Source organism: Rattus norvegicus, chromosome 11 (assembly GCF_021556685.1).
Source record: "Rattus norvegicus strain SHRSP/BbbUtx chromosome 11, alternate assembly SHRSP_T2T, whole genome shotgun sequence".
Taxonomy (NCBI): Eukaryota; Metazoa; Chordata; class Mammalia; order Rodentia; family Muridae; genus Rattus; species Rattus norvegicus.
In genome coordinates, this window is record NC_141544.1 from 98,237,436 (window position 1) to 98,261,091 (window position 23,656).

At 40.4% G+C, this 23,656-nt stretch overlaps 1 protein-coding gene across 26 annotated transcripts in view; it reads left to right on the forward strand.

The window, feature by feature from the left end:
- Positions 1–12,718: 12,718 nt before the first annotated feature.
- Dnm1l (dynamin 1-like) overlaps positions 12,719–23,656 on the forward strand; it is a 50,511-nt gene continuing 39,573 nt past the window's right edge. For 15 of the 26 annotated variants that reach the window (NM_001437682.1, NM_001437684.1, NM_001437691.1 and 12 more), the window contains 1 exon segment: positions 12,721–12,956. In NM_001437682.1, the coding sequence (NP_001424611.1) occupies positions 12,855–12,956 (102 nt within the window). In that variant the 5' untranslated portion in view covers positions 12,721–12,854. 26 annotated transcript variants of the gene reach the window in all.

The window sequence follows — 23,656 nt, forward strand, 5'->3', positions numbered from 1 at the left end:
TGAGGTGCAGAGGATATCAACACAAGCAGGGAAATTCAAAGCTCTTACTGATCTGAGCCAGGAGTTTGACAAGGGCCTGGATTTGTCTTTTTTCTCCTGGCTTTATCATGTGTCTATCAAAATTAAGACACATGAGCTTGAGACAATTTGTGCTTGGTGGAAAGCTATTCACAGATCACACAGTGACATTAAACATTAAAGGTTTCGGAGGCAACAGTATTCTTCAGCTTCAAAGGGAGGAGAGTAGAAATAGAAACAGAATGTGCACTGATGATGGAAGAATGGAAACCAAGGTGCAGAGGAGCTGACAAAGCAGCTTAGGCGTGAGATCAGAGCTACAGTCTTGATCCCAGCTGCAGAGGCAAGAGGGAAAGACCATGTCTAGAGGAAGGACTAGGCAGACACACGGACATCAGCTTCAGTGAGGAGAAATACAGGCAGACAGCAGTGGGGTGTGGCCATGTCAGTGGCAGGGACTAAATCAAGCTGAAGCTCTAGGGACAGTTGGGGTTGTCCCTCTGTCCATCCTCAAAATATGCGGTGGAAGACAAGGTGAAGGCTTTGCAGGAAATCTCCTAGATGAGACTTTTCTGACAGTTTGTGATAATTTAAACTGTTTTGTCCCCATGCAGAGCGGAGAGGAAGATTAGGTATTAATAGAATGTAAGGCAAATGAATAATGTACTGAGTGTAGTTTTTCCATTCGAATATACAAGGACAGAAACAGAGTGATGGAGAGCAAAAGAAGCCCTCTTTCTATCCTCCATTGTAGTAGGTTTGCTTTAACTTCAGTATTTCCAATAGCATGAGCTCAATATCTGCCCTGGGGTACAGTGGACACAGAACATCTTACAGCATCTCAGTGTTGGTGATGCACCACGTCCTTTAAACCCATCAGACTAAGCTCAAAACTAAAGGCATTGAACACCCTGAGTGCAGAGGTGAGGAGTCTGTAAAAGCCAAGTGTTGATAGAGTTTTAGGGCCCAAATCTCAAGACCATTAACAAATGCTACATAAATTCCTAACTAGTTAAAGCCAGTGTCAACCCCAGAGAACTACATCTTCTTCAGTGTATCATATCTTTTGTGATTATTTGTGGTCACTATTAAGAGTAAAAGGTTTTTGTCATGAATTGAATGTGATATGTCCTGTGATATCTCATTTGTTTAGACATTTGGTCGCTAAGGCGACCCTGTTTGAGTACTTAGGGAATCCTTGGGTGTGTAGACTGGTGGGAGACACTGGGTTCTTAGGAGACCCGGGAAACTGTTAGGGTATTGAAACCAGTTCCCACACGCTCTGCTGCCAGCGCCAGCAGGTGAACCCTCCATCGTGCTGTGCCTGAACCTCTGAAAGCCTGAGCCAAAACATCCTCTGCTGTTCAGAGGTTGTTTTATGCCATGGATTTGGAAAGACCCATGAAAAGGTAAAACTGGTTAAAAGTTTTGGCTAGATGTTTTTAGGTCACAGGTCCCATGACCTCACAAGGAGCCATTGTGAGAAATGCTAGCCCATTGTAAGGTAGCAGTTGAACCTGAATCTGGTTCTTCTACTGCTGTAAGCTAGCTGCTTGTTGGCTAAAAGCAGTTGGACTCAGAATTGTGTTCTGAGATCTTTATTTTTTATTTCCTTTGTTTGGAATTGAACATCTGTGGTCCCCATAGACCTGAACATAGTGAATTTGCTTCCTGGTGGATTGGCGTTGGGGTAGGGATTTGGATTTACTGTTCAAAGTTTTAGATTTAGTTTGTGCATTTGCTTTGGGTGGTTTTTTTCTCCATCTTTATTAAATTGGGTATTTCTTATTTACATTTCAATTGTTATTACCTTTCCCGGTTTCCACGCAAACATCCCCCTAACCCCTCCCCATCCCCTTCTATATGGGTGTTCCTCTCCCCATCCTCTCCCCATTACCACCCTCTCCCCAACAATCACGTTCACTGGGGGTTCAGTCTTGGCAGCTTTGGGTGTTTTTTATCATCTATTTTCTATTATCCTCGTTTCATTTATCTTTGATGTTTTGCACATTGGTTTATTTCTATACCTTAAGACCTTGTTACTATGTATATAGTAACAAATAAAAAATAATAAAATAAGGAGTTTGACTATGTCATGCACTGGGATCCTACTTCCCTATTTCCTATCCTAGTTAAGAATCTTCCGCTGCCACCATGCAACTTAGGAGATAAAACGTGCCCTGGGGGATCTTAAGGGACAGCACATTTCCTCATTGAATCACAGTGTTAAGGACAGGCCTCCATCACTACAATTCCCATTAATATGAGTTTAAGAAAAAGGGATCCAGTATGTTGCCTGTGGAGATGGGGAAGTTTGAGGTAGGCGGAGTCATTGTAGAATTTGAGGGTCTGAGTGAAAAAGACTGAGAATGGGAAACTCATCATCAACAGGAAGTCTGTCACCATCTTCCAAGAGCAAGATTCCACTAACATCAAATGGGATGATGCTGGTGCTGAATATGTTGTGGAGTCTACTGGAGACTTTACCACCATGGAAAAGGCCCAGGCTCATTTGAAGGGTGTGGTCAAAAGGGTCATCATCTCTGCCCTTTCTGATGATGCCACCATATTTGTGATGAGTGTGAACCATGAGAAATATGACAACTTGCTTAAGATTATTAGCAATGCATCCTGCACCATAAACTGCTTAGCCCCCTGGCCAAGGTCATCCATGACAACTTTTGCATCATGGAAAAAGGGCTCATGACCACAACTCATGCCATCACTGCCACTCAGAAAACTGTACAAAGCTGTGGTGAGAAGGCAATGGGGCTGCCAAGAACATCATCCCTGCATCCACTGGTGCTGCCAAGGCTGTGGGCAAAGTCATCCCAGAACTGAATAGGAATCTCACTGGCATGGCTTTCTGCGTTCCTACCCCAGTGTGCCCATTGTGGATCTGACATGACACCTGGAGAAACCTGACATCAAGAAGGTGGTAAAGGAGGTATTTAAGGATCCACTAAAGGGAATCCTGGGCTATGCTGAGGACCTGGTTGTCTCCTGTGACTTCAGTAGTAACTCCCACTCTTCCACCTTTGATGCTAGGGCTGGCATTGCTCTCAATGACAACTTTGTAAAGCTCATTTCCTGGTATGACAATGAATATGGCTACAGCAACAGGGTGGTGGGCCTCATGGCCTACATGGCCTCCAAGGAGTAAGAAACCCCGGACTACCCACCCCAGCAAGTATACTGAGAGCAAGAGAGAGGCCGTCGGTCGCTGAGGAGTCTCTGACCCAACACTGATCATTTCCCTCACAGTTTCCATTCCAGACCCTCATAATAATGAGAGGGGCCTAGGGAGCCCTACTTTCTTGAATACCATCAATAAAGTTCACTGCACCCACAAAAGGTCCTTTTCAATAATTTTGCTTTGCTATATTGTTCTCTGCCTTTGACTGTTTTATTTTATTTTATTTTACTACTTTTAAAATCTCAACTGTTTAGGGTAAAGAATTTCCCTCTGAAACTGGGAAAAAGTTCATCCGCTCTGTTACATTACTGCAGCCTCTGTCATGTGCCTACAATGCTCCCCTTTTGACTAAGATTCCACCTACACAACCGTGGCTGTAGTTAGGCTCAGTATATCTCTGGAACTGGCATGTTATTGACAACCAACCTTATATACTTGTATATTTCAGAAAATAACAGAATTTTATTCTCAGTGGCTGAACATGGCCTCTTCTCTTGACCTCCTTGCCTGCTTGTTTTTGTGTAATTTACCAAAGAATCTATTTTCAGATGTACATGTAGATTTTCATCAAGGATATTAAAATACATTGTGCATGCATGCACGTGTACATACATTTGTGCTTACATGTATGTGTCGGGTTTTTTTTTTTTTTTTTGGTATTAGGGTAATACTAGCTTTTAGACTAAGAGTGGAATAATCTTTCCTTGTCTCTCTACTGAAACACCTTGGGGATTATTGATCTCCAATGTACTTTATGGCCAGTAGGTAAGATCCACTGTGCAAGCTCTTGGTCCTTGGCTGTCCTTGTTGGAAAAGACTGTATTACTCTTTCTATCTTGTACTCATATTGATCTCTTTACATTACTCATTATATATGTACTCATAAGATCGTGAATGTATCATCACACTTCTTCCTCCTCCTCCTCTTCCTCTCCTTCCTTTTCTTCCTCCTCTTCCTCCTCTTCCTCCTCTTCCTCTTATTCTTACTTTTACTCTTATCTTCTGCTTGGGTATTGTGGTTGTTCCATCCTCCATCTTTTGAGGTGAAGGACATGGCAGACAAATTTTCATACACAGATCTGAGTGATGCAAATTTACCATCAACATCTAGTCAAACAGGATGGTCCAGCCTGGTAAACACTTGGTGTTTCTGAGCCACATGATAGAGGAAAACTTGGACACAGAGAGAGCAACATGCTTTAATAATACCCTGGCAAGAAATTATATACTCTACCAGAGTAAACACCATTACATCCCTGGGAATATTGTACATCTTTGAAAACACCACTCAGTCAAGTCACCTGCAAGTCATATCATCTGCCCTCCCTTTCCCTTATAGAGGAAACGGAGTGAATTGGCTCTGCCCACATTCATGATGGCCTCAAGAAAAAAAGGAAAGAAAGAAAGAAAGGAAGGAAGGAAGGAAGGAAGGAAGAAAGAAAGGAAGGAAGGAAGAAAGGAAGAAAGAAAGGAAAAGAAAACTAAAAAGAAAAAGGCAACGACAAAAATGTCAAGGGTTTCTGTAGGTCCAGGTTACCAGATTTATACATATTAGCTTACCTGTGAATTCTGCCCCACAGGATGGTTGTGTAAATGCAGTGAATACCAATGCTGCCGAGACAGAGGATAAAGACTTCTGTGCTGACACATTCAAAAGGACCCATGTGGAGGCTGAGATTGAGGAACAGGAATTACCATCTCAATAGCACACCTCTGGATGTTTTGTCCTTCTTGGAGGACTCTGACAACAAACAGAACCCTGGACAAAATGATGCTTTTGATGCTATTGAGGGAATCTACCAAAAAGTAGATGTGAATCACATTGTGAGCAAGATAACAGAGAATATAATATTCTGCATGGAAGTCCCCAACAATGGAACTATGAATATGAAATTGGCAAGAATCATTGACATCTACAAAGGACCAATCCCAAGAAGCACCCATAGCCTCAAACAGGAACAGCAGAAAGTGATGGAAAGGGGTGAGGAGGCAGACTAGTCACCTGTTTAGCAGGATGTGTTTCTGTCCCCCCCCCCCCCCCACCAAGTAGAAGAGACAAAACATCTAAGTAAGGGATATAAAACCAAGGAAAATGGAGTCTCAAGGAAACAGAGTGGCATGGCCACCAACATTCACATGAGTATCTAATCTTTTTTCAAAGTCACTTTGTCTCACTTATAGACACAAACCTTAAGATGTCTGTGAGCCTGGAAGGAGCTTCCCCAGTGAATCCTGCTTATGTGGGTTCTGAAGAAGTGGAGTGAGAAACAGACTCTAGAGCATACGAGCTGCTGCTGGGGGTGGAGGGAAGGATGAGAGAGGAGTGCTTGGTGAGAAGGAGCACAGGTTAGGAAGGGAGGAACCCTGCCGTTGGAGCCTTATGGTACCACACAGCAGCTCTACGCTCCTTCAGTGTCAGTTTGCTAATAGAGTCCTTTGTGTCTTCTTTCAAGGGTTGATCATCAGGCCTAGGTCTGTGGTTCCTAAACCATGTGTTGCCCTGGTGTAGTATAACACAGAAGGGGGCCAGGCCAGAAGAGGCAGTATGCACTACCTGTTGTTTCCTGTCAGATACATCCAGCAACTAGGGCTCAAACTCTCTACCTCTTATCTCCTCAACAGTGGGAGATGTTAGCTTTCCACTTGTTAAGTTCATTGTTCCCAATGTACTAGTGCATGGACAGAGAAGTCATACACATAATCATCCTTCTATGAAGAGGCCATCCTAATTCTGCAGTCCACATGAGAGAACATTTCCCACACAGCCATATCCACTGGAAATGGTGAGAGTTATAAAGCCAGCATAGCAGCCTGTCATAGTTCCAGCAAGGCTGAATGGAGCCACAGTGGCTCTCCTCCTATCTCTCATTTCTGGGTTTTGGTCTCTGTGTGTTTCTTTCTTGAGGACTTTCTGCATTAATACTTATTTTATGTCTTTCCCTGAGGAAAAAATATGCCTGAGTTTTCTCAGGAAAATCCTAAAATTAACTTTATTTGGTCCTATTGGAAAGTCTTCCCTATGGAGATCATCGAGCAGAGACAAGCACATAGCTAGATAAGGCCATTACTCTAGGAATCTTCTTGGTATCTTCCCCTTAGCAAACTCAAATAATATAACTGGTACAGGGCAAACACAGATAATTAACAAACTGAATGGTTACAGGGTCAAGGCATCTTTATTATATGCTTAGAGCCCTCTGAAAATGCAGTTTAAAGATAGGGAATCATGCAGGGTACACCCCTGGAGGAATAGGACTCAGAAAATAAGATAGTTGGACTAAATTAAATCTTTCCTACTTCATAGCACAGATAATGAAACATATAATACAAGAAGCTAGGTTCTAGTGTTTGTTGTTCATAAAAAGACTGGTTCACCAGACACTATTGGGGATGTCAAGAGCTGTCTCCTGAGCCTGACAAATGCAGAGGCAGATGCTCACAGCCAACCATTGGACCGAGGAGAACAGTGTCCCCAATGGAGGAGTTAGAGAAAGGACTGTGGTAGGTGAGAGGGTTTGCAACCCCATAGGAAGAACAACAATATCAACCAACCAGACCCAGCCCCCCCAGAGCTCCCAGGGACTAAACCACCAACCAAAGAGTATACACATGGAGTGACCCATGGCTCCAGCTGCATATGTAGCAGAGGGTGGCCTTGTTGGGCACCAATGGGAGGAGAGGCCCTTGGTCCTGTGAAGGCTCAGTGTAGGGAACGCCAGGGTGGGGAGGTGGGAGGAAGTGGAGAAGAGCGCCATCATGGAGGCAGGGGGTGGGAGGATGGAACAGGAGGTTTCTGGAGGGGAACCCGGGAAGGGGGATAACATTTGAAATGTAGAAAAGAAAATATCCAATAAAAAATGAAGGAAAAAAAAAGGACTGGTTCAGATGTTCAGATATTTTCTGTTTGTGTAGACTGTTTTCAAAGTACAAAACCACTGCCTGCCGGGGTTCAGCCTCGACATAGGATCGGAGTTCTCAACTTTAAGCAGGGACATCTGGACGACACATAATAAATATACACAGATTAGTCTTTGGGTACAAACTGACAGACAATTTCAAGGCTTAAAGTCTCTCTCTTTCTCTCTCTCTCTCTCTCTCTCTCTCTCTCTCTCTCTCTCTCTCTCTGCTTGAGGCTGCACATACTCTGCATTCTCTTGCACACTCTGCTTTTTTTTTTATTGCGGTTTTCTTTTTTCAAACTCCCACACTCATGCACACCTCTGTTCACTACCCTTTCATTCTCACACACACTCTTCATACATACCTCACACATATCTCACACACACCACACGCACTCTCCTTTCACTAACACACAATCTTCATACACACCTCACATTCTCTCTTCACTCACTCTTCACATGCTTTTCTGGTACTCTCTCACTCACTCTCTCATTCGCTCTCACATTCTCTCCCTCATGCTCTCTCTCGTTCACTCTTCACATGTTCTTCTGGTACTCTCTCACTCACTCTCTCATTCGCTCTCACATTCTCTCCCTCATGCTCGCTCTCATTCACTCTCCACATGTTCTGTAGCCTTTCTCTTGCCCCAGTCCTTTATTAATAATCCAAAAGCAGGTAGAAAAAAGACATTGTATAATCATTGCCAAATCAAATTCAAAAGAATAACCACATCCCACAAAGAACTAAGAATGACAATTGTTCCCCAAAGTTTCAAGTTTCCCCTACTCCCAGGCCTATGACCAAAATAATAATAAGAATTGTAAACTTATCATTATTTAAACTTTAACTTTTAACTTATTATACTTCAGAGCTCAAAGCTCTGAGGTCAGCTACTTGCATTTTCCTGTGAAGCTCGAATGATAAATGACATAGGCAAAGCTGCCAGGCAGTGTCCAGAAAGAATCAAGTTAACCCTTAACTCAGTGGTTCTGCTAGCTTTCTGTTCCTTGGACACAATGACTCTCATAAGAGTCCTAGTATTTTCACTTGGTTTTATAGTATATAATTTTATATATTCTATACTTCCTTATCCAGGAAACACTCTCAAATGTTATATAAAACTTATTTCCTAACTTCAATAATTTTTTCCTTTCTTAGGGTCCCAATGTTGGCTCTAATTCTCTTTCTTTCTTTTTTTTTTTTTTAGATTTATTCATTTATTTACAGTACACTGTAGCTGTCTTCAGATACACCAGAAGAGGGCATCAGATCTCTTTACAGATGGTTGTGAGCCACCATGTGGTTGCTGGGAATTGAACTCAGGACCTCTGGAAGAGCAGTCGGGTGCTCTTAACAGCTGAGCCATCTCTCCAGCCCTCTAATTCACTTTCTAATAGTTTCTTTAAAGTTTCTTTGCAAGTCAAGCATTAATCTGGAACTACCATTGTGCAGTTATTATATTGTTTCTAAGATGAGAACACAGCATGTACCTGGGCCATTAGGGCTGTGCTGTGCTGTGCCCCTATGCCTCAATTTCCAATTGTTTAAGAATCATAACCTCAAAGAACATCTAATTTCACAGAATTCACCAGAGCAGAAGGAGAAAAAAGTAGAAAAGTCAGATATAATAGAATAATTATGCATACCAAGGCCAACTGAAAGGCAGTCACACACAAATGAAATCTATGCAGCCGTTGTCCAGGGCCAAGGTTAAGAAAAATGGGAACAACCAGTTTTTACAAAGAGCTGCTGCAGGCTTCTGAGATGTCTCCATCCCGGCCTACTGCAGGCAGCCTCTTATTTCAGATGGTGGGTCCCCTGGAGGGATGTGTCTCCTGCTTCTCAGTGTCCCAGAGGCTACCCTACTTTACAAGGAGCTGCCGAGGGCTTCTGAGTTGTCTCCATCCCTGCCTACTGCTGGCAGTCCCTGTCATTGCATGTTGTCCCCAGTAACTGCCAACCTAAAGACAGGCTGACATATAATGTGTTTGATTTGTAGGAGACATTCATTAGATTCTTTAACTTGGAGTTACAGGGTCGATAATAGAAATAAAAATCTGCTCTATTTACACTTTCTAATTGTGACTGAACTTATAATGAAAAATCAAACATATGTCTGGAGATAAAACTATATATAATCTGTACTTCTTAGATAATCATGCATCTGTCTGTGTTCTACGAAGCCTTTGTAAATAAAGAAATGACCTGAATGCTAGTCAGTCAGAGCTGCAAGGTTCTCCCGACCACCCTGCCTAACTCACTCCTCCCTCTCTGACTCTTTGTCTCCTCTAAGGCTATCCTGTCAAATGGCTAGGGAAGGCCTCCTGGCAGGCTAGTATCTAAAATATATAAAGAGCTAAAAATTAAGACATCAAGAAAACAATTCAATTAAAAATTAGGTCTACTCAGAGAATTCTCAAAATCAGAAACTCAAATAGGACAGTGCTACTCCCAGATGACTTGGGCTATTGACTAAAAATCACAGCATAAGCATTAGATGCCTTCCTAGAAATTACTGGTCGGGGATCCCCCAGAAGTGTCCACAACACAGGCTGTTGCCATTATCCTTGGTTACTCATGATGCTGTGGCAGAAACTCTGCACACTTTGACTGCAAGAAAAAAAAACAATCCTTAACTGTCCAGGAAATTCCCTGGTGTTCAGCTTTTATGTTTCTTGGAGATCCTATATAGGCTTTTGGGCAAGAAAATACATTAAGCATCTTACCCAGTCCTCAACCCTGCATGTTACAAAACTGCCAGGCAAGGTGTACCAGGTCATACAATAATCGCACAACTAGTAGGACATAATTAATGTCTTTCTGATTAAATATTCTATAGCAGGAAATTTTATGCCTTATACTTAAGTATGTAGAAGGAAATTTGACAAATTTAGTAAAACAACTATGACTTCCTAAGCCATAGATTTTTACTAGGAAGTCATAGTGAAAGACCCCCGGAGCGGGAAGACCCTCACTCAAGTCTCGGGATGACGTGACCCCCCAAGAACTCACAAGAGACCGATCTTGATGCAATTACACAAGGTTTATTGATAGGGACGACAGAAACCAGTGCACTGGGGTCGAGACTCATATCCCACGCAGGGGTAGAGGAGTTCAACCACAAATGGTTGGGAAAAGGGGTATTTAAAGGAAAAACCATACCGAATCACAAGGAAGAACCTCCTGCTTCTTGTGATTGTTTAATCCTGCTATTATCTGAACCAGCTGGTGCAATTACTCTTTCTGTGATCAGCTAGTTTCTGGAGCAGGCAGTTCCAGGGCCCGCTTTTGGCTTCTACTTTTGTCTAGGGGGCAATTTTAAACTTTTTCCTTTCAATAGTTGTTTTACTAAATTTGTCAAATTTCCTTCTACATACTTAAGTTGACACCCATAAATGTGGACTGCTTTTAACATTGGCCAGAGAAACTTACAGCAGTCAGTAGCCAATGCAAAAGCTAAAATTGGCCAGAGTGTTGGGAATAAAAACCTAAGCATTGAGTTCTAAATGGGGTGCTTTACCACCCTCACCACCTTATACACATATACACACTCACACATATGTACACACATATGCATACATGCGTACGTACACTCATACACACACACCCCTCACTAAGGCTCAGAAAACATCACTGAAAAAGAGACTCCATTGGAGAAAACTAATTTTTTCTTTTGTGAGCAGTTATCACTTAGAGATAGTACCTGAACTTGAATTAGGAATGGGGCTTGTGTCTACTTTCAGATTATCTTTTAGTGTGTGTGTGTGTGTGTGTGTGTGTGTGTGTGTGTTCCTGTTGCTTTCATCTCGTGTCTGATTGCTCTGGGAAATCCTGGCAGTAATGTACTGGTAGACTTTCCTAAGTACAGCTTGTGGGATCCTCCTTTCTCTTTCAAAAAGCTACATGATAATATATAAGGCTGTATGTGTTCCATTACCAGAGAAAAGACAATTTAATTAGGAATATATACCACGCACAATCTATGACATGTTGGCCTTGGTAATATGTGTGTATACCAATTTTTCCAATTTAGCTCTTAACACAGAGGCCAAGGCAAAGGAAAGTCAAGTATAGATGCGTCATTTTTGCCCAGGGTACTTTGATCTTCTTGAGCATTAAGATGAGCCTACTCTCTTCTGTCTATTTTCCTTGATGGAAAGATTAGGGACTGCTCTAATTTCTGTCTTTCTTAAAGAAAATAAAAAACACCATCTTAACGGAGAGCTGTGAGGTCATGTGGATAATGTTTTATTTATTGATATCTAATATTATAAATTAACTTGGAATTAAAACATCCACTTCTTTTCTTGGAGATAAACCTTACGTAGCTCTGGTTAGCGTGGAGCTTACTGTGGAGATTAACAGAGCTGACTCTCGGTTCTGCCTTCTCAGTCTGAGGTTATGTATACGCTGACTTTGGATTCTGAAATCTTTGTTTTTAAAATAAAAAAAAGGGAAGGTCATAACATTTGCCAAGATGTCCAAAAACCTCTTCGGGATCTTCAGATTCTTTCATTTATGTGTTTTTCAAAAATTATTAATCAGCCACCCTCTGTCTGCCAAACAGTAAAGCCTGTCTTGTGTGGCGTATGTAGCAGGTGAATAGTAACCCTTTCAGTTATACAATTCACAACTTCATGGCTGTGAGTACTCGCGGCTATCATGGATGGATAGCGGCAAGTTCGTCTTGACTTTTCATTCCTCTCGCACTGGGGAGTTTGTGGCTCTGAGTTACTGATTTATTTATGCTTGACAGTCTCATAATCCAGTATATTGTGATTATTTTGATACACTCATTACCGTCTGATATTTCCCCTTCCTTTCTGGAACCCTGTGGTTATACCAATAGCAAAAGCTAACTCCCAACTCCAGCAAACATGAACAGTTACTGCTCCTTTAGAAAGGATGGAGCTTCATGGGCACCTCCTGTTTCTATGGTAGATAGCTGGAGGGTCCAATCTTGTGCAGGTATATAGCGTTATGTATTCATGGCTACAATTGCAGCTTCAGAAGTAGATGACAGCTTCCCCAATTCTTAGTTTCTTAAATTCTTTCTGCCTTCATTTCTGCACTGTACCTTAAGTTGTGGTTGGTGTGTGTGATACGGATGTCTAGTTTAAGAGTAAGGGCTCATCATTTACTCTCGGAACTTTGACCAGATAAATTCTCTTGGAGGGTAGGCTGGGGCAGTGGAAATGTCTTGAGACATTCTTTAAATTTTCCTAAAGTCTCCTTGATTGCTCTTCATAACATATTGCTTATCAAAAGAAAATGATATTGGTTAATCAATAGACTCTATTCCTTTCTTTTAAACACAGGATTTCACTATGTAGTGCAGATCTTGTTATTCTCATGCCTAAGTTTCCCATAGTTGGTTTATAAGTGTGTCCTAACTCCCGAATCATTATTCATCTAGCTGTTCTCTAGCGTTTTGACTATAATAGACTCAGATTCACGGACCCAGCTTCTGTTTACAACCAGTTCAGGTGGATACCCGAAACCTTCTGGAATAGGCCTTCGCGTTCCATTCAGTCTGAACTACATCTCCCGACAGCCTTTGCGCGCCCACCTCCAGCGTGGCGCGTGGCCTGCCGGGAGCGGGCTGGGAGGTGGCGGCCTAGCCCAATGGGTGCGTGCTCCCGAGGAGAGGGCGGAGGAGAAAAGGAAGCAAGCGGGCTGCGGGCTGCGTCCCCATTCATTGCAGTGGTCTGCTGGGTTGGGGTCCAGTGTTTCCGGAGTCATGGAGGCGCTGATCCCGGTCATCAATAAGCTGCAGGACGTCTTCAACACCGTGGGCGCCGACATCATCCAGCTGCCTCAGATTGTCGTAGTGGGAACTCAGGTAAGATGAGGCCGCGATCGCGAGGCCTGGCTCGGTCGCAGGCCTGCAGGTGTCAGCCGAGAGGAGGCCGGCCGCCCGGCGCTCCGCTTTGGTCCCCGACACTCAGCCGGGCTGAGTGGCCCTGCAGCCTACACTCGGGCGCGGCTTAGCCCAAGGGCACTCGGGGGACGTGCGGGCGGGCGTGTGGGCTGTCGCTTCCTTCCGGCGGCTGAGGTCCGGACGGGCTCTGGAGTTGCGGTGGACAGAAGGGCAGCAAGCTAGTGGTGAGTCGGCGGCCCACGGAACATTACAACGTAAAAATAAGATTAAAAGAAAATCCCGTGTGTAGTTGGAGATCTAAAGTTAGGAAGGAGCACCAGGTTTTTCTTGTACTACTCCATGACTTGGGTGTTCGTAGTTTTGTGACTGTGACCCAAATTTGGTATGAGGTTCTCAGGCCTTAGGTGGGTAATAGAGATGAATTCAAATTTTGTATGAAAAGAATATTGAAGAAATAAATATCTAGAAAGACAGGGATATATGAGTTTCATTTTTTAAAAAATGCCTGCTTTGAACTGAAGAGGAGCAACAGAACTTTAGGAGACAGGGACGTTTTTTGGTTTTGGTTGGTTGTTTTTTTTAATGTTTCTGAGTAGACCGTTGCTGTTCCCAGACACACCAGAAGAGGGCATCAGATCCCATTACAGATGGTTGTGACCCACTATGTGGTTGCTGGGAATTGACTTCTTAGCTCTTAACCGCTAAGCCCTCGCTAGCCTCCTGTGGGGGTGGAGGGGTGGGTGAGACAGGCCCTACTCTGTATTTCAAGCTGGCTAAGAATTCACCATGTTACCTGAGTTACCTGAAACTCATAGCACTCCCCCTGCCTCAGTTCCCTTGACTGATAAACCACCATGCCCAGAATTATTTTTTTTATTTTTTTATTTTTATGATGTGAGTGTTTTTCCTGGGGCTGGTCAGAAGAGAGTGTCTGATCCCCAGAAACTGGAGTTACAGATGATTGTGAGACACCATGTGGTTGCTATAAGCCATGCATGTCCTCTAAAAGAGCAGCCTTTGCTCCTCACCTCTGACCCATCTCTGCAGCCCCTTTGTAAACATACTTTTAGGTGCGCGCATTTGTTACTACTCGTATCTTCTGAGGTGATGAGTGATTTCTCATTTTCCATGGGTTGTATGGCTACATCTTACCTCAGAAGTGAGTGTATAAATATTATAAGTAGGAATAGATATAGGAGAATATTAGAGGATATCCATATACTTGAAACCCTCCTGTAGTTTATTATTATTTTGACCTTTAAATATTTAAATCAGTAGGAATTATTTGGAGGGGGAGGGGAATTGCTGGGTTAGCATAGATTTTGTTCGACAGTCATTTCTGCATAACCCAGCATTAACATTTGATGTTGGCAGTGCCTGAAGACCAAATTATCAAGTGTTCTATTTGTTTTTTTTGTTTTGTTTTGTTTTGTTTTGACATTTTGTTCCTGAGATCTTGTAGTAGGTCTCTATAAAGATTTTCAGTGATGCATATTGTTCGTGGTAATGAGATATTTAGTTTTTAAGTTAATTTTTATTTTATGAATATTTGCCTGTGTGGATGTATATGTACCAAATGCCTCTTAATTCCTTTGGAAGCCAGAAGGGGCAACTGATCTTCTGGAACTGGTGATACAAATCATTGTGAACTGCCATGTGCATGCTGGGAACTGAACTTGGGTCCTCTGCGAGAGCAACAAGTTCTCTTAACTGCTGAGGTATCTCTTCAGTCCCTGAGTTTTTATAACACTGGGACTTTTATAATAAAAACTAGTTTTTGTAAATAAAATGAGAAAAGATGACATAATTAAATTTTCTTTCATAACAATCAAGAATTGTGACCTAGCTTTAGAGCAGATATACTCATAAGAGATTTCAAAGTGCATTTAAACCGTGATACAGTAAAAGAATCAGGGATACAGTAAATCTTTAGAGTAAAGAGTTTAAAATCAAGACAGGCTTTCTTGCACACAGTAGAGGGGTAATGGAGGGAAGAAGGGAGGCCTTTGAAACTCTGCCTAGTGATGATACTTTCATGGCACTTCTGCTTGTTAATGTTACAAATTTTCAAAGGATAGGTTTGTTGTTTTCTTCAGCCCAACAGATTTCATCTCCATTCAGTTCTTACTATCTGAAGTTTAGTTCTTTTTTATTCAAGAACAAAGAAGAGTCTAGAAACATTTCTTAGCTATTTTGACTTATTCTTTTGAGAACTGTCCAGATTTATCATCCATTATTTGAATGAGTCTTTTTTGACCCTTGAATATTAAGCCTTCTGCAACTGTATAGCTGGCAAGACTCTCATACTATGGGTTTTCTCTTCATTTGATTGTTCTGCGGAAGCTTTTTGTTCTATGAGATCCCATTTGTCAATTGTTGGTCTTAATTTTTAGACAAATGGAGTCCTATTTAGAAACTCATTTTCTCTACCTATATCCTGTAGGGAACTGTCCATGTTTTTCTTCTAGCAATTTTAGTGTTTCAGATTTTACATTTAGGTCTTTGATCCATTTGCAGCTAGTTTTTATACAAGGTGATAGATAGATAGATAGATAGATAGATAGATAGATAGATAGATAGATAGATAGGGTCCTCATTTTGGTTTTTCTACATGTGGACTTCCAGTTTTCTCAGCACTATTTCTTAAAGATGTTATCTTTTCTTCACTGTATATTTTTGGCATCTTTGTCAAATATTAGAACGTGTCCTCATGTCTGTATTTTCTTTGTCCCATTGGTCTATATGTCTCTTTTTTGTGTCATTACCTTACTCAGGCTCTATATCTTATAATCTAGAATGATAATCCCTCTAGAAATTTTGCAGTCGTTTTGGCTATCTAGGATATTGTATGATTCTGTATAGATTTTAGAAATTTTTTCTATTTATGTGAAAAACAAGATAGGATTTTGATTGTGATTGCATAGAATCTAAACTTTTTTGTATAATGGACATTTTTTCTATTTTTTAGTGTCTTCAGTCTCTTTAAAAGTTTAAAGCTTTTGCTGTATAAATCTATTTTACCTCCCTGGTTATAACTTCTTAGATATATTTTCTTCTAGGCTATTGTGAATGGGAATGTGTCTATGCTTTCATATTGTATTTATTGTTACCATATAGACAGGTGATTAATTTCTTTAAGTTGATTCTATATCCTGTCACTTTGCTAAAAAATCTGGAGTAATTTTTGTCTTTTATGTATCATCTGCAGATAGGGATAATTTCTTTCTCTTGCTTTATTGTTCTTACTGGTATTTTAAGGAATATATTGAAAGGGAGTGGGGATGGTAGACAGCACTGTATAATTACTGATTTCAGTATGATTCCTCTGATTCCCCCCCTCCATTTAGGATAAATTTTGGCTATGGGTTTGTTACTATAGACTTTATTATGCTATGTTCCCTTCCTCCAGTCTCTCTCTAGCACTTTGATCATGAAGGCATGTTGGATTTTTGTCAAAGCCCTTTCTATATCTATTGAGATGATCATGTGATTTTCATCTTTAGGTTCATTATTTTATCTATTAAATTATTGTCTGGAATGTGTTAAACTACCTCTGTATCTCCTAGATAAAGCCAGGTTGGTCCTGTTGGACAGTTTTCTTTGTTTCCTGTTTTTTGTTTGCTTTTGGGTTTTGGGTTTTGGGTTTTGGGGCTTGTTTGGTTTTGTTTTGTATGCTTGTCTTTGGTTTGGTGGTATTTTAGTCATGATTTCTGAATTGATGTTTATCGGGAATATTGGCCTGTAGTTTTCTTTCTTTGTTATTAGAGTGATACTGGTTTTATTATTGATTTAGAAGTGCTTCTCTTTTTTTTCATTCTTCATTTATTTGTTTGTTTTTAATACTTTAAGAAGGATTTGCTCTAGATCTTTAAAAGTCTGGTAGAATCCATCTAGACTAGTGTTTGGCTTTTGTTGTTTGTTTTTGTTGTTTGCTTGTTTTACCGCTTTGTCTCATTTGTTCACGACGGTTTAATTTGGGTGGTTTGGCTCAATTTAGAAATCCTTCCATTTCTTTTAGGTTTTCTAGATTAAAGGAATGCCGGTTTTAAAGGTAACCCCTTCTAATACTCTGGATTTCTTTTGTGGTATCACAGTGTTTCTTTGCTCATCTCTGATTCTGTTGATTTGGGACTCTGTTTGGGTTAGTTGGACAATAGAGTGTTGATGTTATTTATCTTTTCATAGAACCAACTCTTAGGTTCATTCTTTGTGTTGTATTATTTGTTTCTGTTTCATTAATTTCTACTTTGGTTTTAATTATTACTTTCTGTCTACTAGCCTTGGTTTGTTCATGTTTTTTCCAAATTCTTGAGTTTCATCATTAAGTCCCTTGTCTGCACTCTTTCTGGTCTTTTAATGCAATCAATAGAGGCATAAATTTCCCTATTTGGACTGCATTTAATGTTTCCAGAGGTTTGGGGGGCACTTGTTTTCAAATTTCCCTTTTTCCTTAAGTTCTTCTTTGACCCATTCATCATTTATTAATGGGTTGCTTAATCTCTAGGAGTTTGTGTACTTATTAAGAGATGTTTCCTGTTTTTATTTTTTATTGTGCTATAGTCTCTATTAAGGATAATATTGGCTGTTAACTTGCCTACGTCTGAAATCAACTTGATCACAGATGTTAGGCATGCCCGTGGGGGATTTTCTTAATAGATTATTTCAAACAAGAAGACTAAGGCTAAAGAAGACCCTAAGTATGGGCCAGCCCACATGAAAGGGCATGGAAGAAAGAAACTTTGCCTTTTGCCTGCTTGCTCTCACTCTTGCTGGCAAGTTCATTTATCCTGTCATTGAGGCATTCTTTTGCTGGTATTAGAACATACTTCAGAATTCCAGTATAGACTGAAGATCCACCTGCTTTCCAGGAATCCTTCAAAGACTTCAGTGCCAGAGGATACGACTGCTGAGTCATCCAGGCCTGTGAATTTAACAGCGATAGGGTTCTTGTCCTTTCCATTTCTTAACAGTCATTGTTGACCTAATAAATTCCATACACATACATATATATAAATTATTAGTTCTGTTAACCCAGACTAATACAGTCAGATAGGATACAAGAAGTACATCAGTTTTTCTCAGTTTCCTATACATTTGATTGTGAGCCTAGCTTTTAATGGCTGAGCCATCTCTCCAGCCCTTTTCTCAGTTTCTTAAGATTTGTTTTTTGTCTCAGAATGTAGTCTCTTTTGGAAAAGTTCCTCTTTTGGAAAAGTTCCCATGGGCTGCTGAGTAGACTGTACTTCAGCATCTGAATGGAAGTCTGTAGACCGGTTAAGTCCATGTGATGTGTGATATCATTTTATTATGTTTCTAGGTGTAGCTTTGTTTGCCCTTTGTTTTTTTGTTTTTATCCAAATGACCTGCTTTTGGAGAAAGGAAGTGCAGTGTTGAAGTCATTTACTATCAGAGAGCTGATTTTAATCTTGTCTTTAATTTCAGTAGTATGCTCTATGAGACTGTATGCACCAAACTATGCACCAAGTTTGGTGCATAAGTGTTTAGCATTGCGAGTCTTTTTTTTTTTTCCCGAGATTTACTTATTTATTATATGTGGGTACACTATAGCTGTCTTCAGACTCACCAGAAGAGGGCATCAGATCTCATTAGAGATGGTTGTGAGCCATCATGTGGTTGCTGGGATTTGAACACAGGACCTCTGGAAGAGCAGTCAGTGCTCTTAACCACTGAACCATCTCTCCAGCCCAGCATTGCAAGCCTTGGGTAGTAGTTCTCTTGATCAGAATGAAATGCCTTTCATCTTCTGACTAATTTCGTTTAAAGTCTGTTTTGTACATTATTAATATAGCAATGCCTGCTTGCTTTCTGGTGTCATTGATTAGAGTAACCTTTCACTTTAAGGTGTTAACTCCCTATTCTGAGACAAAACTCTTAACACCTGTGGTGGCTTAAATGAAAATGGCTCTATAGGCTCCTATATTTGATTGCTTGGACTTCATTTAGTGGAACTGTTTGGGAAAGATTAGGAGCTGTGGCCTTGTTGGAGAAGGTGTGCCAGTGGGCATGGGCTCTATACTTCATGGTTGTTGTCTCAGGATGTGAGCTCTCAACTACTGCTCCAGTGTCATGTCTGCTTGCTGCTATGCTCCTCATGGATAGGGTCTCTAACCCTCTGGAACTGTGAGCCCATCTTTCCCAAATGCTTTCTTTATAAGCCTTGGCCATGGTGAGTTTTTTGATGATAATAAAAGTAAGATAATCCTCTTATTTTTTTTAATATGCTACTTAGAAGAATACAATATGGTTAAATTAAATTCTTCATTGAGATGTGATTGACTTTCTCATGGCATTTTGATCAAAATCTGTGTTGATTTTCTTAATTCCTTTCTATTGTGCATGATGAAATTTGTCCTCTGTATTAGTTTGACAAACACCTATAAGCAGAATGGCTTGCTGCTTTTATAAGACTTCCATCCATCATCTTATTTATTTAATTGCCCTTTTTAGAGGCCCTGTCTCTAAATACAGTCAATCACATTCTAAGGTGCTAGATAATAGTACTTCCAATTTCAAATTTTAGGAGGGTTATATAACAATTGGACTTCATTTCATTACCATGAAGAGACACCATGACCACAGCAAATCTTCAAAAGGAAAACATTTAACTAAAGCTGGCTTTCAATTCAAAGCTTTAGTCCATTAAGCCTGTCATTACGCAGGTGGTCATGGTACTGGAGAGGTAAGTAGCTAAGAGTTCTTCATCCCAATAGGCAGGCAGCAGGAAGAGAGAGTGCCACTGGGCTTAGTTTGGGCTTCTGAAACCAAAAAGCCCATCCCGTATGACACACTTCTAACAAGACCACACCTTCCAACAGTGCCACTCCCTATGAGTCTGGGGAGGTCATTTTCATTCAAACCAATAGACACACACACACACACACACACACACACACACACACACACGAAGATCACAAAAGCAAATAAGTGATAATGAATTTATTATCAGATTTTAAAGAGTTTAAAATGTAGTGTCTGTAAAATATCTCATTTAAAAGCAAAAACCAAAATGTTTTCAAAACAGTAGTTGCTGAAATTTATGAAAATGTAACTTGTGAAATAGGAAAGTGACAGCAGTGGCAGTATAAATAGTGACAGTATTAAGAGGTGTGGCCTTGTTGCAGTAGGTGTGTCCCTGTGGATGTGGGCTTAATACCCTCATCATAACTGCCTGGAAGTCAGTCTTCCAATAGCAGCCTTCAGATGAAGATGTAGAACTCTCAGCTCCTCCTGCACCATGCCTGCCTAGATGCTGCCATATTCCCACCTTGATGATAATGGACTGAACTTCTGAACTTGTAAACCAGCCCCAATTAAATGTTGTCTTTTATAGACATAGTTGGTCATAGTGTCAGTTTACCACAGTAAAACCCTAACTAGACAGAAAGTAACTTGGAATTCTTCTAAAAGATCAAAAGCATAAGTTATGGACTTTATTCGAGAAAGAAACTTGAAAGTAAGCTCTTTAGTTGGGAAAGAGCTTATATAGCAGATAACAAATGACACTAATCATGAATAGATGATGCCTAGTAGGAATTAAGAATTTCACATCTCAACTGCTGCATATAAGTGTTGGACTAACCTTCCTGTCAAGGCCACCATTGTTTTATCAAATCCATGGCTATGGGCCTTAATAGGTCCCACAAGGTGACAGAGATAACAGCAAGCCTAGCATAACCAGTGCCCTGAGAGCTACACCAAATACACCTCCTTTGTGGGAGAAGCCGTCAGAGAGGTGTGTCTTTGTCCTGTGTTGCTGCTCAAGATCTCCAAGAATAAGCAGGCACTCAAGTTTATCAAGAAGACCGTTGGGTGCACTTTCATGCCACTAGAGGAAGCACAAGGAAAAGATTATTTGGCCACATCAAGGAATGTAGCTGTTAAGGACTAACCCTATGCTACTTGTCTCCTCCCTCAATTAATGTAATTTTTAAAAACTATAGTCAAGTTTATGAAATAAAACTAAAACAAAAACTAAAATTCTGAATAGAGGGGTTAGGAGGTACATACAGGTTTCCTAAAAACGAAAGGATAATTCTAACTAGCATTAGATTATCAGTATAAAACAACAAATGATGACTGCATGGAACAATATTGAACATGTGGAGCACTTGGGAAAGGTTGATTGAAAATGCCTATTTTCCTCCATGTCATATTTCTTTAGGAAGTGTTATGGTTTGAATTTGGTCCCTAATGTGGTTTGGAAGTGGTTGAATCGTAAAGAGGTAGTGGGAGTTTGCAGGTTCATTGGGGGTATTGCCCTTAGGAAGGTATTAATGTTGGCTTTATGGAGATAGTTCTCAGGAGAAAGTCTTCTGATCCTAGGCATATGCCTGAAGTCTACTGTACATATGCCTGATCAGTATACTACACATACACTGCACCTTCATGCTTACTAATGTGCTGTAAGTTAGTAGTTAAAAGGATGTGTTGGTATGTGTTATCCGCAGTGGCATTTTATTAAGCTTTTGTATTTTCCTTTCCTTTTGCTATGATTAAAACTTACAGAAGGAACCGTTTATTCTGGTTTTCAGTTACAGAATCCATCACTGTCATAGCAGAAAAGTCTGGCGGCAGGCAGGCACCTTGCTGGAACAGAAGCTTAGAGTTCATTTTCTGGAACTAAATGAAAGCAGCACAAAACAAAAACCTATGACATAGTGGAAGCAGTCCTATTAGGGAAGTGTGCAGCTCTAAGCACCTACATTAAAAAGTCAGAAAGAGCATGATAAATGGCTTAGAGATACAAGTAAAAAAGTTGGAAAAAACAAGAACAAACTGGAATTAACAGAGTCAGAAAAGAACAGGGAAACATAATAGACACCAAAGACATTCAGAATATTGTATGGAAATATTTAAAAAAACCTATACTCCATGAAGCGGAGAACCTAAATGAAAGGGTGATCTAGATTTATTGAAATCACCCAAATTAAACCAAGAAGGTGTCAACAACCTGAAACAAATGAAGAGATTGAAATATTAAGCTTCCCAGACAGCCCCCCACCCTCCATCTCCCGACAGCGTTTCTCTATATAGCTTTGACTGTCCTGGAACTCACTCTGTAGACCAGGCTGGCCTCAAACTCTCAAAGATTTGCATGCCTCTGCCTCCTGAGTACTGGGATTAAAGGCATAAGCCACCTGTTTTATTTTATTTTAATTAATTAATTAATTAATTAATTTTGGAATAGGGGAGGGGGAAAGGCCAGGGCCAAATGAATTCACAGTAGAATTCTACCAGACTGTCAAATATTGTCTCCATCTTAGAGTTTATTTCTTTTTAAAAAAAGATTTATTTATTCATTATCTATAAGTACACTGTAGCTGTCTTCAGACACACCAGAAGAGGGCATCAGATCTCATTTACAGATGGTTGTGAGTCACCATGTGGTTGCTAGGATTTGAACTCAGGACCTCTGGAAGAGCAGTCAGTGCTCTTAACCACTGAACCATCTCTCCAGCCCAATAGTTTATTTTTTAAACTGTTTAAAACAATGGACATAAGGAGCATCCCTGGATTTCTTCTACAAAGCTTGCATCACTCTAATACCCAACCACATAAAGATTCAACAGTAAGAAAAGTGTAGACCAATATTCCTAAGGAACATAAAGTAAAAATACATAATAAAATAATTGCAAACAGGATGTAGAGATAGATCATAAAGAGTGTAGACCATGACTGATGGTTTGTATATGCTTGGCCCAGGGAGTGGCACTATTGGGAGGTGTGGCCTTGTGAGTGTGGACTTTAAGACCCTCACCCTAGCTGCCTGGGAAGCCAGTCTTTCGCTAGCAGCCTGCAGATGAAGATGTAGAACTCTCAGGTCCTCCTGCACCGTGTCTCCCTGGATGTTACCATGCTCCTGCCTTAATGATAATACATTGAACTTCTAAACCTGTAAGCCAGCCCCAATTAAATGTTGTCCTTATAAGAGCTGCCTTGGTCAAGGTGTCTGTTCACAGCAGTAAAACTATAACTAAAACAGTGACCAAGTTGGCTTTATCTCTGAAATACAGAAATAGTACAGCACTTGCAAGCTAAAATAATGTCACATAAATGGACTAAAAGACAAAAAGCACACAATCATTTTCCAAAGATTGATAAAATCCAATATGCCTTCATGATAACTATTAGAGAATATAAGGCTAGAGAATACAATAAAAGCTATATATGAAAAAACTATAACCAATATCTTCCTCAATGAAGAAAAGCTTGAGGCAATTCTACAGTGTCAGGAACAACACAGGGATGGCTACTGTGTCCACTCCTTTTCAGTACTATCCCCAAAATACTAGGTAAGCAATAAGGCAAGAGAAGGAAATTAAATGGATACAAATAGGGAAAGAAGTCAAACTACCTATATTTGCAAATGATACATACTATAAATTAGAGATCCCAAAAATTGTACCAGAAAACTCTCAGCAACATGGCAGTGTACACAATCAACCTTCATAGCTTTTCTATCAGTACACTAATAACAAACATACTAAGAAGGAGATCATGAATATAGTATCCTCAAAGAAAATAAAATATCTAGGGGTAAACCCAAACAAGGAAGTAAAGGAACCCTACAATGAAAACTTTTAAGCCACTGAAGACACGAATAAAGATACTAGAAGATGGGAAGGCAGAATTAACATTGT